The 17,287-nt window shown below is 44.0% G+C and overlaps 1 protein-coding gene across 3 annotated transcripts in view; it reads right to left on the bottom strand.

The window, feature by feature from the left end:
• USP13 (ubiquitin specific peptidase 13) overlaps positions 1-17,287 on the bottom strand; it is a 151,950-nt gene that overhangs the window by 102,722 nt on the left and 31,941 nt on the right. For 2 of the 3 annotated variants that reach the window (XM_055128188.1, XM_055128186.1), the window contains exons 2-3: positions 13,327-13,452; positions 3,452-3,512 (exon numbers count right to left, since the gene is read on the bottom strand). In XM_055128188.1, coding sequence (XP_054984163.1) covers positions 3,452-3,512; positions 13,327-13,452 — 187 coding nt within the window. The remainder of the gene's footprint in view (positions 1-3,451; positions 3,513-13,326; positions 13,453-17,287) is intronic. The other variant, XM_055128187.1, reaches the window with a different exon arrangement.

Here is a 17,287-nt window from a genome sequence, read left to right on the forward strand (position 1 = left end):
ACCCAATCATGAGCAGCTTTGTAATGCTCTATCTCACGGTGATTCAAAAAAAAACTAGTGCTTTAGTAATTTCTAGCTGAAGAAAAAAAAACCACAAGAGTTGTATGGTATCCTCCTCACTTCAGAGACAACCCAATGCACATGGCGTCTGGTGAGTGTCATGAGTCCCGACATCCACTCTCCCTCTCTTCCCTAGACATTAAACGCTAGGACCTACAGAGGGTGGTCCTCTCTGGTCTGCAGTCGCACCCTTGCAGCCATGCCTGTGTGACTGGAGAGGAGGACACGGGCTTAGCGGGTGAGTCTGAGGTAAGGTTGGCAAAGAGAAACTGTCTCAGCTGGGCAATGAGATTGTTTTGTTTTTGCCCCTTCAACTTGGTTGCTTTCTAGAACGGGGACGTGATGGCTGTGTTCTCAGCAGCCACTCTGGGCCATGAAGCTGGAACCCACAGGTCAGGATGGTCGGATTCCCAACAGCCTCTCATGAAGCATCTATCTTATTGAAAGTCACCGTATTTGAAGCTTCCAGTTACATAATCCAGAGTTCTAATACAGTCCTACACAGATCACACACAAATTAATTTGTAGACCACAAAACTGGGGGGAAAAGCACTATGACCAGGAGGATAAAAGTCAAGCTACTGTGTCCAGAGAGATGGTACAGTGGGGTTAAGCCTTATATGTGGCTTGTATGTGGCTGACCTCAGTTGGGATCTTTGATACCTCCCATAATCCCCAAGTACCACCAGGGGTCATTTCAGAGCACAAAGCCAAATTGGTCCCTGAGCACTACTGGGTGTGGCTGTGTTTCACCACTCCCAGCCCATCTCAACTCTATCACCACCAAATCAGAAAATTTTAAAATTTTTAAAATTTAATGTACAGCTCCTGGGAGATATGACGTATCCATTTAGGGCCTGTATAAGTGAGGGTTTCACTGTATCACTGTCATCCCATTGTTCATCGATTTACTCGAGCAGGCACCAGTAACGTCTCTATTCTTCCCAGCTCTGAGATTTTAGCAGCTTCTCCTTACTCGTCTTTCCCAATGATTGGAGGCTCTTTCAGGGTCAGGGGAATGAGACCTACCATTACTGTTTTTGGCATATCAAATACGCCACAGGTAGCTTGCCAGGCTCTGCTCGTGCAGACAGGATACCCTCCGTAGCTTGGCGGGATCTCTGAGAGGTATATATGTGTGTATATATACATACATATGTATATATATATTGCTCTCTATATTTGTTTCCTACTGTCTGAACTCCATCAAATATGGTGTGGTAATTATGAAAAATGGGTGGAAAGTATCTATGTGTCGGGAAAACAGCCTGGAGCGTGGCGGTGGTTGGGTAGTGGAGATCAGCTGCTGGGGCTGGGACCCTTGGGGTGGGGAGGGTTATAACTCGCCCCCTCTCTGGGGCACCCTGAGAGAAAACAGCCTGGCTCGGAGGTAGGTCAGAGTTTATAAAAATTAATTCTTGATGGGATTAAGTAGAATTAAGTAGCTAACATCGATTTGTGAAGCATCTAAATAGAAAACAATATGGAGTATCCAGAGAGATAGTACAGGTGGTAAGGTGCTTGCCTTGCATGTGGCTGACACTAGTTTAAATCCTTGGTATCACTTATGGCACCCTAAGCACCACCAGGAGGGATGTAGGAGGAGAGAACCAGGTATAAAACCCTGAGCATGGCTGGGTGTGGCTCAAACACCACTGCCCTCCCCCAGTTGCCCCAAAAGGGATTATTGATGATTTCTGAATGCATGCTTCAAGAATGCGTGCTGGTCTCATTGAGAAGTGGCATTCTCTTCATCAGTAGGAAAAGGTAGAAGGCTAAAACCAAAATCAAAGCCATTTAATCATTCAGCTATGAAGCTCATGCCACGCAATCAGGGGCTTGGTTGATTGATCAGAATTCTAATCCAAGAAGAGGGAAATACTGGCTGGGTGTGCAAATCACAGACAGGTAAGCCTCATCAAGAAAACCTTGAGTTGAAAATCAAAGCGAGAAGACAGCAAGGTGGAGCCCAGGCTGGAGCGGAGTGGCCATGCAGGAAGGAAGCGAGGCCCGGGAGGAATTCCAATACCTTTATCTTTTAAATAATGTGTGTCTTTCACAAGGCTTAACCGTTAGTAATTTCCTCTACCAAGGCTTAATGGCTCCATGGTGAGCTACAACATTATTCACAAACCTTCTTCTAAGGAAATCTTTTTGGATCATTTTTAGCAAATTATAACAAGCAACGGAAAATAAATGATTCAGGGCCTGCTAGAGGGAAAGGTTGAGAAAATTGGAAACAATGGTGGTGGGAAGGTGGGATTAGTGTTGGAATGTTGAATTTAATATATCTGAACAACTTTATAAAAATAAATAAGTAAATAACTTTTTCCCAAAAAATTGTGTCTTTTTAGTATAATAGTAATGTTTTTGTTCCTGAAAACCTAAGCAGAGGAGAAGCAAGAAGGAGGAAGAAGGTGGGAGAGGAGGAGGAGGAAGAGGAGGAGGAGAAGGGAGTGGAGGAGAAGAAGGAGAAAATAAGAACACCTCAATCTCATGCTCAGAAAGAGCATCTGCAAACAATTTGGGAGATGGTCAGTATGACTTTTCCAGTCTCCCATGACATCACACTCATGGAGGCATTCTAGCAAAATAAAAAATAAAGAGGGGCTGGAGTGATAGCACAGCAGGTAGGGCGTTTGCCTTGCATGCGGCCTACTTGGGTTCAATTCCCAGCATCCTATATGGTCCCCTGAGCACCGCCAGGAGTAATTCCTGAGTGCATGAGCCAGGGTAACCCCTGTGCATCAACAAGTGTGACCCAAAAAAGCAAAAAAAAAAAAAATTTAAAAGAAAGAAAGAAAGAAAAAAATGCTTGACTTCAAAATCACTGTAAGAAAATATCAGGGAAGCCCAAAATATGGTACATCTACAAATATCTAACCAGTACTCATGCAAAGGGTCACAAGGATTAAAGACAGAGACTGAGACTCGATCACAGATGAAAGAGGCTCAAAGAAGTCATGGTGATGAAATACAACATGGGGTGAATCCCAGATTCAGCTTGGGGAGGTGGTTAAAAAAAGTCATTTGTGGGCAAAAAGTGACAAAGACTGCAGTGTGGTGAATATTTTTTTTAAGGGGAGGGTGAGAAAAATATCTTTCAAAGCAGTGATGAAAGAGACCAAAGCAGAATGATAATTCTTCTCCAATCACTTTAAATATAATTGCTTCAAAACACTTACCTGAATAAGAATGCTAAAAGCATCCTTCAACACTCAATAAATGCTAAGCGGAGACAGATCATCTCAATTTAAATATTTCTTCTTACTTTCAAATTGTAGAGCAGTAAACAACCTGTTACTCCAAAACAAACATCAACATGTACATGTACACACACACACACAAACACACACAATCCTGGCACACTCTCTTTAACTACTTACATTACCTAAAAAAATCTTGGAATTCTTCCTTTTTGGTAAAGCTCCACCAGAGGCCCCTCTTACCTTCTGAAAAGAAAACAAAAAAATTGTTAAAATGCTGCTTATGAAGTGGGTTATTCTTGTTTAGGACCACAGCCAGCAGTGCTTAGGTGCACTCCTGGCTTTGCACTCAGGGGATTGTATGGGGTGCCAGAAATCGAACTTGGGGCAGCCGCGTCAAGCACCTACCTGCTGTACTATCGTGCCTGCCCCGTTATTCTATTTTTCTTTTGGTTTGGAGGTCTCCAGCAGTGTTCAGGGCTCACGCCTGGCTGCATTCATTACTGGCAGGCTCGGGGGACCGGATGTGGAGCTAGGGATTGAACCCAGGTCAAATGCATGTAAGGCAAGCACTGTATATTGCTACATATTCCTCTGGCCCATAAAAGTGTTTTTTCTAATGATATGGGCTATCTTTTCTAATGATACACAGCTAGCAAAAGGTCATGCAGTAAAAGCTCACTCACCATCCTCTGACACATCAACACTTTTACTTTCAGAGAAAATGATAACATAATTGTTTCAAATGGCCGAACCCACTTTTCCCACACTGTATATTTTTTGTGTGCTTAAAAAAAATGTTTCTAAGTCACCACAGTATGGGGGCCAAAAATCCACATTTCCCCAAAACAATGTGCTAAAAGGACAGTATAACCCCTTGTTACTTTTTTATGCTGTCCCCAAATCAATCCTAAATCTCCTTCCCTGCAATTTACTCTCTGCCATTGAAGAGAGTATGGTTCTCACATTAGGCTCTTAACACTTCTCCAATCAATGTTTATAATTCACATTTTCCCAGTGCAAAACTACTGAACACATTAGCTCAGTGATTCTCAGGGCAGGCGACACTGCTCCCTCCGGCATGGGAATGATGGGGTCGGAGCCAATCGCTGACTCAGGTGCAACTCAGGGCCATTTTCTATTTGTTTACCTAAAGAAAGTAATTCTGGCTGGGAACTGAGTGAATTTTTTTATGAAAATGAGGCAATAGCAGAGATCTTTCTGGACACTGCACCAGACTTCGTCATCCAGGGCACCCAGGGAGAGGGGAAAGGTGAGCTCAGCACCCGCCCAAACAGACCCCCAGCAGCCGAAAAACCTCCACACTCCACAATCACCACCAGGCTCACTGCCGGACTCTAGTGCTCTGGACCAGCCTCATCCAGAAATTGGTCTGGATGGGGCTGGAAAACCCATTGTGTGGGTTGTGTGACTGAAATCTCCAGAATCTCATGGAGTCAGGGATGAGCTACCTCTCCCCATCTCTCTGTTCTTCCAGAAGCCTGGCAGTCACGCCTACGAACTGCCTCTGGTACCAAATAACCTCATTAACCAACCATGATCCAGAGACTCATAAATAAATCTTGAAAGAGATCAACAAGTTGCAGAGATGCTTCCGGGACACTCAAAGTCATCATCCAGTTAAAACTTTAACTACAACTGCATCACCCCACTCAAAATTTTTGTATTCCTCGAGACACCTCAAACTCAACACCATGATGAACCAGGAATAGCACACCACATTGGATGGGATGTAAGTGGAAGGCAACCAATCTTGATTAATAAAATATAAACACACAAGGCTTAACCTGTAGCATGTTTGTGCTCTCTTCTACAAGGACATAATGGCTCCATGGTGAAATAAAACAATATTCACACAATTTCTTCTGTCACTGTCACTGTCACTGTCATCCCATTGCTCATGGTTGCCAGGTTCTGCCGTGCAAGCTCGATACTCTCGGTAGCTTGTCAGGCTCTCCGAGAGGGGCGGAGGAATCAAACTCGGGTTGGCCTCGTAAAAGGCGAATGCCCAACCTCTGTGCTATGGCTAAGGAAATATTTTTTTATAATTTTTTTAGCAAATTATTTATAACAAGTCAAATAAAACAAATTATTCAGGACCTGCTATTTGGGCAGGCTTGAGGGATGGCTGGGGAAATTGGAAATAATGGTGGTGGGAAGGTGCACTGGTGGTGGCATTCGTTTTGGAATATTGAATGTAGTAAATCATCATGAACAACTTTATAAAAATAAACAAATAAATTTAAATTAGTAAAAAAGACAATGGGGCAATAGGTCAAATAAGGTTGAGGGCTCTGCTTTAGCTCAAACACCTGTTTTTTTGAATTCTAGAGTCCAGTCCACATCGACTATCTTAGAATCCCTCTCAGAGATTGCTCTCGTCTCTCCTCTCCTCACTTCCTTCAAACAAGAGATAAACAGGGGGTAAGGGTCAAGGTGGGGTTAAGGAATGATTGACCTAAATATACAAACCATAGAGTCTGCAGCACTGACATTATGAGCCCCAAACTTCAATAAGTAAAATGCAATGGGTGTCTGTCATTTTAGAATAACCGGATGAGGGGGCTGGAGCAATAGCACAGCGGGTAGGACATTTGCCTTGCACGCAGACAACCCAGGTTCGATTCCCAGCATCCCATATGGTCCTCTGAGCACCTCCAGGAGTAATTCCTGAGTGCAGAGCCAGGAGTAACCCGTGTTCATCGCAGGGTGTAACCCAAAAAGCAAAAAAAAAAAAAAAAGAAGAACCGGATGAGGGAATGCAATGTTTAAAATGGGGAAATGCCCAGATCAACCTTGGCCCCTGAGTAAGAAGAAGGAAAGAAAGAGTGGAAGGAAGGAGGAATGGGGAGAGAAGAAGCAGAGGAGAATCAATGGCGGCCAGATCAGGGGGTTAAGGTACAAAAGTGGTGTCAAAGAACAATAGAACCAAATATCCAAACTAGAGTCAATGACACTGAAATCAAGAGGCTCAAAAACTTTTAACAACAAAACCTAGAAAGGTGCCTGTCAAGAGGGCAGGCTGAGGCTGTGGGGATATGAGAGGAAACCTGGGAACACTGGTGAGAAGCTGACACTGGTGGCGGGATCAGTGCTGCAATGGTGTACGTCCAAAACCCGACTATGAATAGCTGTACAGATCATGGTGCCTAAATAAAAATTACGGGGGGGGGGGAGAGAAAATAAGCAAAATTGTACCAAAGGCACATTCAATAGTTCTGGAAGTCACTAGAAATCTCTCTCTACAGAAAGAGGTGTCAGGCATCTTGTTGAAGTGTTGCAGCCTCGCTGTCCCCCACCCCCCATCCTGGGTGATGGTGGAGGAAGAGGGTGGGAGGGGGGCATGGAAATCCGATGGAATCTAATGGTTAAAGTTGTGCCTGGCACTTGCATTGTCTATTTCCCTTTGGGTTGGGGGGTGGGGGGGAGCTAGATCTTCTTCCCAAATACAGTGACCTCTGTTTCATCCACCACTTGAGATCAAGTTGGTCTAAGAAACAGGAGCTCTTCAATCCACAATGCTAGCTGTGCTCTGTGCCACAGACTGGGCTCCGGCTTCAAAGTAGACGAGGTTCCCTCCACCGGCCCCCTAAACACCCCGGCAGCTTCCAACTTCCAGAACCCAATGACAAGTGCAGGTACACGAACTGACTGATGACAAACCCCAGGCCTGAAGGGATAGGGGACTGGCCGGTCCTTCTCATCCCCCTGTCCTCATGGGACCCTGGAGGTCACACCCACAAACTGCCTCCGGCTGCTACTGAAGCTCCTTAACGACCATGACCCAGAGACACAAGGAAGAATTTCCGACCTGAGCAGCTGGCTACAGAGACGCCTCCCAGATCCTAGTTATCTAAAATTGTAGAATTCCAGGAGCATGCAGCCACTGTTGCAGCCACACATCTTATGCTATTCATAATACGATATACAAAAGACAGTATGGGGGAGATTGTCTGCCACAGAGGCAGGGGGAGTGCCAGGTGGGGGGCGGATCCTGGGACCTTGGTGGTGGAAGGGTGGGTGATCAATCACTGTACGGCTGAAAAACAGGAAAGCTTTGTAACTGTATCTCACGGTGATTAAAAATAATAATAATAATAATAATAATAATAAAATTAACACATTAAAAATTTTTTTAAAGTAATGTGGGGGCTGGAGTGATAGCACAACGGGTAGGGCATTTGCCTTGCACGCGGCCGACCCAGGTTCAAATCCCAGCATCCCATATGGTCCCCTGAGCACCGCCAGGGGTAATTCCTGAGTGCATGAGCCAGGAGTGACCCTGTGCATCGCCAGGTGTGACCCAAAAAGCAAAAAAAAAAGTAACGTGGAGTTCATGCCCAATTCAATCAGCTTAATCAATGGCTGAATAAGCAGCAGTACTCCTGCATTAAAAAAAAAAAGGACGAGGTAAAGCCAGGTAAAATCGAGGCTAAAACATCTCCAGCTCATGTGGCTGCTGAGTGGCTATTTCAGCTGACCAATGGAAGATGAGGGGGCCAAGGTGTGTGGAAGAAAGAGGAGGCAGGATGATCATAAGGGCAGGGGCTAGGAAGATAGTACGGCAAAGAAGGTGCTTGTCATGCACCTGGGTTTCAATGCTCAGCATCCCATACGGTCCCCAGAAGTACTACTGTAGTAATTCCTGATTGCAGAGCCTGGAGTCATCCCTGAGCACCACCAGGTGTGAGCCCAAAACAAAAGTTAATTAATTAATTAGTTAATTAATTAAAGGTACAGAAACCCTTTTAAAGAAGCTGTCAGGGGCCAGAGAGAAAGTACAGTGGGTAGGGCACTTGTCTTGCAAGCAGCCACCTACACCGGGTCCCCAGAAAGAACTGCCTCTGTCTTTTCTGTAAAGTTCTGTTTTCTCAGTAAAAGGAAAAACCCCGTATTTTCTCTGTGAAGTCTGAATCCCACCATTTTTGGAAAGGATAAGGGGAGGTTCTGGGAAAAACCTGAAGAGAGCAGCCCACTCTGGGGGCCAGAGAGGGTTCAGACAAGGTTTGCAGAACCCCTGGGGAGGGTCAAGACTAGAATGATGCTAACAGATCGACTGGCTGGGCCTCTGGAGGGGGCAGGGAGGGGCTGGGGTCCGTTGATTTGATTATTGATGGTAAGAAAATAAATGCTGAGACGGGGGCCGGAGCGATAGCACAGCGGGTAGGGCGTTTGCCTTGCACACGGCCAACCTGGGTTCGATCCCCGGCATCCCATATGGTCCCCCAAGCACTGCCAGGAGCAATTCCTGAGTGCAAAGCCAGGAGTAATCCCTGAGCATCGCTGGGTGTGACCCAAAAAAAGCAAAAAAGAAAAAGAAAATAAATGCTGAGAGACAGGCTACACCAGCTGGGAGGGTCCGTCATCCCACGCAGGCCTCCAGAGACAGAGACAGCGATGGAAACGGGAGTCACTTGAGGAAGAGCGCTCAGCTGACAGCGCACTGTGGTCGGACAGGGAAGGAGCGAAATAATGCTGCCAGAGGCCTCCGAGTTAACCTTGCAAAATGACACGCATCCCACCAATCGACCGCCAGCGTCCGGACCCACATGGGTCCCCGTGCCTTGCTCTCCTAAATGTTCAGCACTTGAAGACAAATGGGGCAAAGCATACTTCACCACAGAGCCCCGTGAGCCACCCCAAGGGGACAGGGCAATCAATGCAAACACTACGTTAGGAGATCAGCATTCTATTGTGGAACTGATCGCTGGGTTCATGACTTATCTGATCCTGGCTTTCCTTCCGCCTCACCTCCTGCTCCTCTACTGTCCAACTTGGGGGTCTTACTTGGTCAAAATGTAGCAGACCACACATGTTGTTGATAGGCCAGAGTCTAACTGTAAACTGTGGGCAGTGACGTGGTGTCATACAACTTTAAAAAAATTGCTTTAACAAATGTATGATTTCTTATATATTTTGTGTGTATGCCTATTTTATAAACCTCTATTCTCAGGGCCCCATGAAACTCTCTTGGCCAAAATGGTTTGCAAGTGTGAAGAAGTTTCTGGGCTACCGTGAGAGATTAGAAGAAAGTCAAATCAGCATTGACTAATGAGAAGATCCAAGAGAGTCTACAAACTATCAGACATGAAATGAAAGTTGAACAGTGCTGCTAAATACATCACTGTACCACTGTATCACTGTCATCCCATTGCTCATCGATTTGTTCCAGCAAGCACCAGTAACATCTCCATTGTGAGACTTGTTGTTACTGTTTTTGGCATATCAAATACACCACGGGTAGCTTGGTGGGCTCTGCCGTGCGGGCAAGATACTCTTGGTAGCTTGCTGGGCTCTCTGAGAGGGATGGAAGAATCAAACCTGGGTTGGCAGCATGCAAGGCAAACGCCCTACCCACTGTGCTACCGCTCCACTAAGTACATCATGTTTGAAAAGGAAAAAGATCCCCAAACACCATCAAAACTAAAAACCAGGGGGATGTGACTCAGTGGCAGTGCTTGCCTCACAGGCTCATGGCCCTAGATTGAATTTGTGGCAGCATGAACGTGCACGCACTTGGGCACACACATACACACACAGACACACACGTACACACACACACACACACACACGCATGCACCCATGCGCGCGCACACAAACACGCACCTCTGAAGCACATCAATTGCAAAAAAAAATTAGGATGTCTGAAAATAGCTAAAAGGCACCAGAGCAGCACAGAGGTAGGAGCATGCCTTGCACGCAGCTGACCCAGGTTCAATCCCCGGTACCTCATATAGTCCCCCAAATCATATAGTCCCCCAAAACTGCCAGGAGTGACTCCTGAGCATCACCAGGTGTGGCTAAATAAATCTAAAAATAGCTAGCAAAATGTTAGCTCCATTATTTAACAAAATATCACTGAAGGGCATAAATGTGATACAAATCACCAGGGAGATATGTCATTTGGGTTTTTTGTTGTTGTTTTCTTTGGAGGGAGAGTGGGACACTCCCGGCAGTGCTCAGGGCTTACTCCTGGCTCTGCACTCAGGGTCACTCCTGGAAGGGCTCAAGGAACCCTATGGGGTGCTGAGGATCAAACCCGAGTCAGCCACTTGCAAGGGAAGCGCCCTCCTCCTCGTACTATCACTTTGGCCCTGTCCTTCTGAGCACTCACTCACTAAATATTATGAAACACCTACTATGTGCGCCACACCTAAGTGCTGATGGCGCAGTAGTGAACAAAACAAACAAAAGTCACTGTCTTCCTAGAGCTTACACATGAATGTGAACTGTGGGTTCCTCCATAAATTCAGGGACCAGAGAGATAACACAGGAGGTAAGGAGCTTGTCTTGCATGCTTGCTAACCTGTTTCAATCCCCAACACCATATGATTTCCTGACCACCACCAGCAGTGACCCTTGAGCACATAGCTAGGAGCTGCCTGGAGTACCTCTGAGTAGGCCCCCAAATAACAACATATTAAGATAAAAAAGGAAATAAGTAGTAAATAATGCCTGACACTGGGGATGTATCTCAGTGGTAAATCATAGGCCCTGGCATCAAATTCTGGAATCTGGCTCCCCCCAACCCCCACCAAAAAATTCATTCCTACAAAATAAATTGAGTAGGGCCAGTGAGATAGTACAGTGGGTAGGGCACTTGCCCTGCACGTGGCAGACTTGGGTTTGATCCCCAGCACCCCATAGGGTCCCCCGAGCTGCCTGCCTGGAGTGACCCCTCAGTACAGAGCCTGGAGTAAGCCTTGAGCACTGCTGGATGTGATCCAAAAATAACCAACAACAACAATAAAATCTGTTCTACAAAATAAACTCAGTACATTAGGTTAAAATACAAAAAGACAAGCCATAGACTGTAAGAAAACTGCATATAACAGACAAATTTTTGAAATCCAGAATGCAAAAAGGACTCATTACACTTGTCAGAAGGTACTCCCACAGAAAACAGGCTGAAACCATAAATAGGTAAATCAGAGAAGAGAAAACCAGAATGACCAGAAATTATGAAGATAAACTTAGGAAACCATGTTCATTTCTCATAGAAGGAAATGCCAAATATGTAGGTGCCACTTCACAATCAGAAGTCTGACCAAACACCAGTGACAACATGGTGAAACAAGACATTTATAACCTCTGCAAACAGGAACATAAATTTGACAATATTTAGTAAAAATAGAGGGAAGTACACCCATGAACCAGCATTACTACTTCTAAATACATCTACTTCCTAAAGAAATCATGCACATATACCTTCAGGAGAAATGTAGAACAATGTTTATTGCTGCATTGTTTGCAGAAGCAAAAAAAAAAAAAGAAAGAAAAGAAACAATCTAAATTTTCATTAGTAGGAAGACAAAATAATAAATGACTAAGTACACTTAATAAGCATTATCAAAACACTATTAAAATTAATTAAGTAATTTCAGATAAATGGAAACATGGATAGATTTCAAAACCAATTTGAGGAAATATAACTCCGGGGATATAGATACCAGCATTACAATATTTAGCTACATTTTGAACACACACAAACAAGCTTTGTATTGTTCATGAATACCAAACTAATAAATATATAGGAACTGGGACTGGAGCTATAGCACAGCGAGTAGGCATTTGCCTTGCATGCGGCCGACCCAGGTTCATATGGTCTCCCAAGCATCGCCAGGAGTAATACCTGAGTTATGAGACAGAAGTAACTCCTGTGCATTGCTGGGTGTGACCCAAAAAAAGCAAAAAAAAAAAAAAAGAAAGAAAGAAATATACAGGAATTGTAGAGTTAGTACAATGGTTAGGGTGCTTGCCTTACACGCAGCCAACCCAAGTTCAATTCCTGGGACCCCGTTTGGTCCTCTGAGCCCCACCAGAAGGAAGCACAGAGCCAGGAGTAAACCCTGATCATAGCTGGGTGTGGCCCTCCCCCAAAAAATGTGTGCATATATACATTTTTGCACATAATATATATAATATATATGTTAATGAAATACATATTATATATAATGACACAGAATTGAGGAGCAATTCCCAATAATTACTTTTGGGGCAAGTGAGGACAAAGGAACTTGAACTTTCAGGAAAACTTCCTCTGAAAATAAACATTCTGAAGTTGGAACATTGCATACCTTTTAATAATAAACTATTTTTAAGGCTTTGTAAATTCACAGTGCCTAATTAAATATATACAAAGTCTCAATAAAAATATCTGAATGTCTTATATTTGAGGATTTTTTTTAATTCGATAAATGTTTCTGATAATATGTTCTGGATTTTTCTGTACTTCGGGACTTAATTTCTTTTTCATTCAACCCATATCTTTCTAACTCCAACCAGAAATTTAGAGGAAAAGGAATATAAAAATACAAAAAAAAAAAATATGGTTGGGTGATGGGCAGGGGAGAGTGAACAATTGGTTGAACACAGCCTGGCTTGTGCCCCACTCCTCCCTCGCCGCTGGGCCACACGACTGACCAAGCAACTAGCCTGGAGCAACCCCAAACCACAGTCCCTCCTGCGCCACAGTGGAAAATACGAAAAGACAGGGACAGGGATGGCTCAGGAGCAGCGTAACTGCATACTTGAGCCCTGGGTTCGACCCCCAAAATGCAAACATAAGAAGGTAATAATAGAGGGCTGGAGCAATAGCACAGCGGGTAGGGCATTTGCCTTGCACACGGCCGACCTGGGTACGATTCCCAGCATCCCATAGGGTCCCCTGAGCACCACCAGGAGTAATTCCTGAGTGCAGAGCCAGGAGTAACCCCTGTGCATCACCGGGTGTGACTCAAAAGGCAAAAAAAAAATGTAATAATAGGATAAGATTTAAGGAAATCAATGATATTCTCCCAAGGATCCTATTTTGTTCCTCATTCTCAAAGAAAACCAGAAGCATGTGGGCACAGTAAAATTTCCATGTGACAAATCACACTAAGACAATGTCACATCCTGGGTAGGGGGGGATAAGAGGTGGAGATTGTACACCTGAAATCCTGTTATAAACAACTCTGTGTCTAATTATTTTTTAATTTGTTTTAATTCGATGTTACGGGAAAGATCCTGCTGGCCGTCTTCCAAAAGTGCACCTCACCTCCCGCACGTGTCTCTTCAGGTGCATGTACACACTCTGTCCAGTTTTTCGAAAATGTCTTTCCACGTGTTCCCTTCCAAAGGCCAAAAACGTATTCATGCATACATAGAGTCCACCTTCAGAATTCTAGAAGAAAGAGACAGGTGACAACATTAGCCAAGTCAATGAGGAAAAGGGAGGAGAGAAGAAGCAAAGGATGGACATGACATCCTGCGAAAGATCCTTTGGTGGACAAGTGACCACCCTCCTGCAGCACCACACGCAGAGGCACCTTCCTACCTCAACCTGAGCTCCAGGATACGCCCCCCCCCCACACACACACATACACACACAGCAGCCGACACACACACACACTCTCACCATCAGGTGAGATGCTGAACAGCCTTTGGAAATAAATGCATTTGTCTGACGCTCCAAAGGAGAGCGAAGAGGTAGAAGGGACAGGAGGAAGTGGGCACCTGCTATCACCCTTATCCTCACTCCTGAGTCCATGCCTCTGGGAATACGAGTTTCACTTCCTATTAGCATGATAGGGTTCTTCCAAGACAGCGTTCCCAAGAGAACAAGCTCTTTGATGGATCTTCGAATTCATTAATAACAGAACAACTTAATAAGTAGACCTGTCTGATATGTGTCAGGTGTGTCATCTGTATTTCTAACCACAACAATATGGCAAGTACATCATTTCTATTTCACTGTTTTAAAAAAATAAACTTAGAATCAGTCATTTGTCCAAGAGTTCAATTTGAACCTATTTCTCCTTGCCACATCTGAATAGTACTGAATTTTAAACAGACTGCTACTGTAAACACTCATGAATACTGTCCTGTTGCAGATACTTCGCTTGTCTACCCAAAATCATCTCTCACTTTCTCTCAGTTTCCTTAGCTAAAAGATGTAAAAAAGGACAGAAGAAAATTGGAAACACATTCCCTCTTCATGGACTGGAAGGATTAGTATTGCCCAATAACCATCTTGCCCTAAGTATTACAACAGATTCAATGCAGCCCCAACAAAAACATGCATAATATTTCTTGAAGACATAGACCATGTTAAAAGTTTATATGGAGTAATAAAGCCCCACAAATAGCCAAAGCAACACCAGAAGAAAAGAAGATGAGTGGCTCTTCTCTCCCCAACTTCAAACCATACAATGAAGCTACAGGAATTCTAGCAGTGTGGTACTAGAATAAGGACAGACTGACCTAAAATTGAGAGTCCAGAGAGAGAACTCCATGTACAGGAAGAGTTTATCAGATAAAGGAGCAATAAATAATAAGTGGAGCAAGAAAAGCCTCTTCTTAAGTGGTACGTGGAAAACTGATTAGTCACATACAAAAATAAAAATCAGACTATAGGGGGCTGGAGTAATAGCACAACAGGTATGGCATTTTCCTTGCACGCGGCTGACCCAGGTTCAATTCCCAGCATCCCATATGGTCTCCTGAGCACCGCCAGTAGTAATTCCTGAGTGCAGAGCCAGGAGTAACCCCTGAGCATCACTGAGTGACCCAAAAAGCAAATAAATAAATAAATAAATCAGACTTTAATAGAATACTATGCACGAATCAAATCAAAATGGATTAAAAGTCTCAATATCAGGCCCAAATCTATCAATTACAATAAGAATAACAAAGGCAGAACACTTCATGACACTGAAGCGAGGGGTATCTTTAATGATTCAGTTTGCCCTCCACGATATTGAAGATAAAGTTATCTTCAAAGGTGACACGGAACTAAGCAATCTAGTAAAAACAGAGATCAACAAATGGGACTACATTAAACTAAAAAGCTTCTGCACCGCAAAAGATACAGTGACCAGAATCCAAAGACTATCCACAGAATGGGAAAGGATATTTACACAATACCCATCAGATAAGGGGTTGATATCAATGGTATATAAAGCACTGGTTGAACTCTACAAGAAGAAAACATCCAACCCCATAAAAAAATGGGGCAAAGAAATGAACAGAAACTTTATCAAGGAAGAAATACGAATGGCCAAAAGGCACATGAAAAAGTGCTCTACATCACTAATCATCAGAGAGATGCAGATCAAAACAACCACGAGATACCACCTCACACCACAGAGACTAGCACACATCCAAAAGAACAAAAGCAACCGCTGTTGGAGAGGATGTGGGGAGAAAGGGACCCTTCTACACTGCTGGTGGGAATGCCAACTGGTTCAGCCCTTCTGGAAAACAATATGGACGACTCTCAAAAAATTAGAGGTTGAGCTCCCATTTGACCCAGCAATACCACTCCTGGGAATATATCCCAGAGAGGCAAAAAAGTATAATCGAAACAACATCTGCACATGTATGTTCATCGCAGCACTATTTACAATAGCCAGAATCTGGAAAAAACCCGAATGCCCTAGAACGGATGACTGGTTGAGGAAACTTTGGTACATCTATACAATGGAATACTATGCAGCTGTCAGAAAAAAGGAGGTCATGAATTTTGTATTTAAGTGGATGGGCATGAAAAGTTTCATGCTGAGTGAAATGAGTCAGAAAGAGAGAGACAGACATACAAAGATTGCACTCATCTAGGGTATATAGAATAACAGAGTGGGAGACTAACACCCAAGAACTGTAGAAATAAGTACTAGGAGGTTGACTCCATGGCTTGGAGGCTGGCCTCACATTCTGGGGAAAGGGCAACTCAGAGAAGGGATCACCAACTATAATGTAGTCGAAGGCCATGTGGGGGAAGGGAGTTGCGGGCTGAATGAGGGCTAGAGACTGAGCACAGTGGCCACTCAACACCTTTACTGCAAACCACAACAGCTAATTAGAGAGAGAGAACAGAAGGGAATGCCCTGCCACAGTGGCAGGGCGGGGTGGGGGGAGATGGGATCGGGGAGGGTGGGAGGGATGCTGGGTTTACTGGTGGTGGAGAATGGGCACTGGTGAAGGGATGGGTTCCCGAACTTTGTATGAGGGAAGCATAAGCACAAAAATGTATAAATCTGTAAATGTGCCCTCACGGTGATTCACTAATTAAAAATAAATTAATTAATTAAAAAAAAAAGAAAAATGGAATTACATCACACTAAAAAGCATCTGCACCATAAAGGACACAATGACAAAAATAAAGTCACCCTGAAGACCAGGTGAGAATATTTCTCTATCATTCATCCAATAAAGGGTTGATACCCAAGACCTATAGAGCACTAGAAGAACTCTAGAAGAATAAAGCAAACAACACCATCAAAAAACTAGGGATAAAGATAAACAGACTGCTCAAAGAAAGTATGCAGATGGCCAGAGGTATATGGGGAAAAATTATTACCATCAGAAATGCAAATCAGAAAAATGAGCTATCACCTCACACCGGTTAGACTGGCACACATCACAGAAAACAGAAACAGCCAGTGATGATACGGATGTGGAGAAAATGAACCCTCATTCACTGCTGGTGAGAATGTTGACCAATCCAGCCACTTTGGAAAACAATCTGAACTTCTCAAAAATGCATGATATGAGCTAAATATAACCCAGCAATTCCGCTTCTTGGCAGCTACCCCACGGGTTCTTAAACACTATTCAGAAAATACATCTGCATGCCTATCTTCATTGCAGCACTATTCACAGTAGCTAAAATCTGGAAACAATCCAAATGCCCAAGAACAGGTGACTGGATAAAGAAACGATGGTGCTGCACATATGCTGCCAGAGCACATGTGTTGCTGCCACACGCATTTGGTGTGTCTCCCCTCTTGAGATGTGGACTTTCATACCTTCATACTTTAATGCTGGAATGTGTACTGTGGCGCTCTCTCTACTCTGGAGAAGCGCAGTTCTCTCTTGAATGTATTCTTCTCTCTGTCTCGCTCTCTTCCCCCCCACCATTCCAACTCCCCCCTCATAACTTCCAAATAATACCTGTTTTTACTTTTTAAAAAAGGTAAGAAACTATGGTACATAGACACAATGCAATACCACTAGGCTTT

The sequence above is a fragment of the Sorex araneus genome, chromosome 2 (genome assembly GCF_027595985.1).
Source record: "Sorex araneus isolate mSorAra2 chromosome 2, mSorAra2.pri, whole genome shotgun sequence".
NCBI classification, from domain to species: Eukaryota; Metazoa; Chordata; class Mammalia; order Eulipotyphla; family Soricidae; genus Sorex; species Sorex araneus.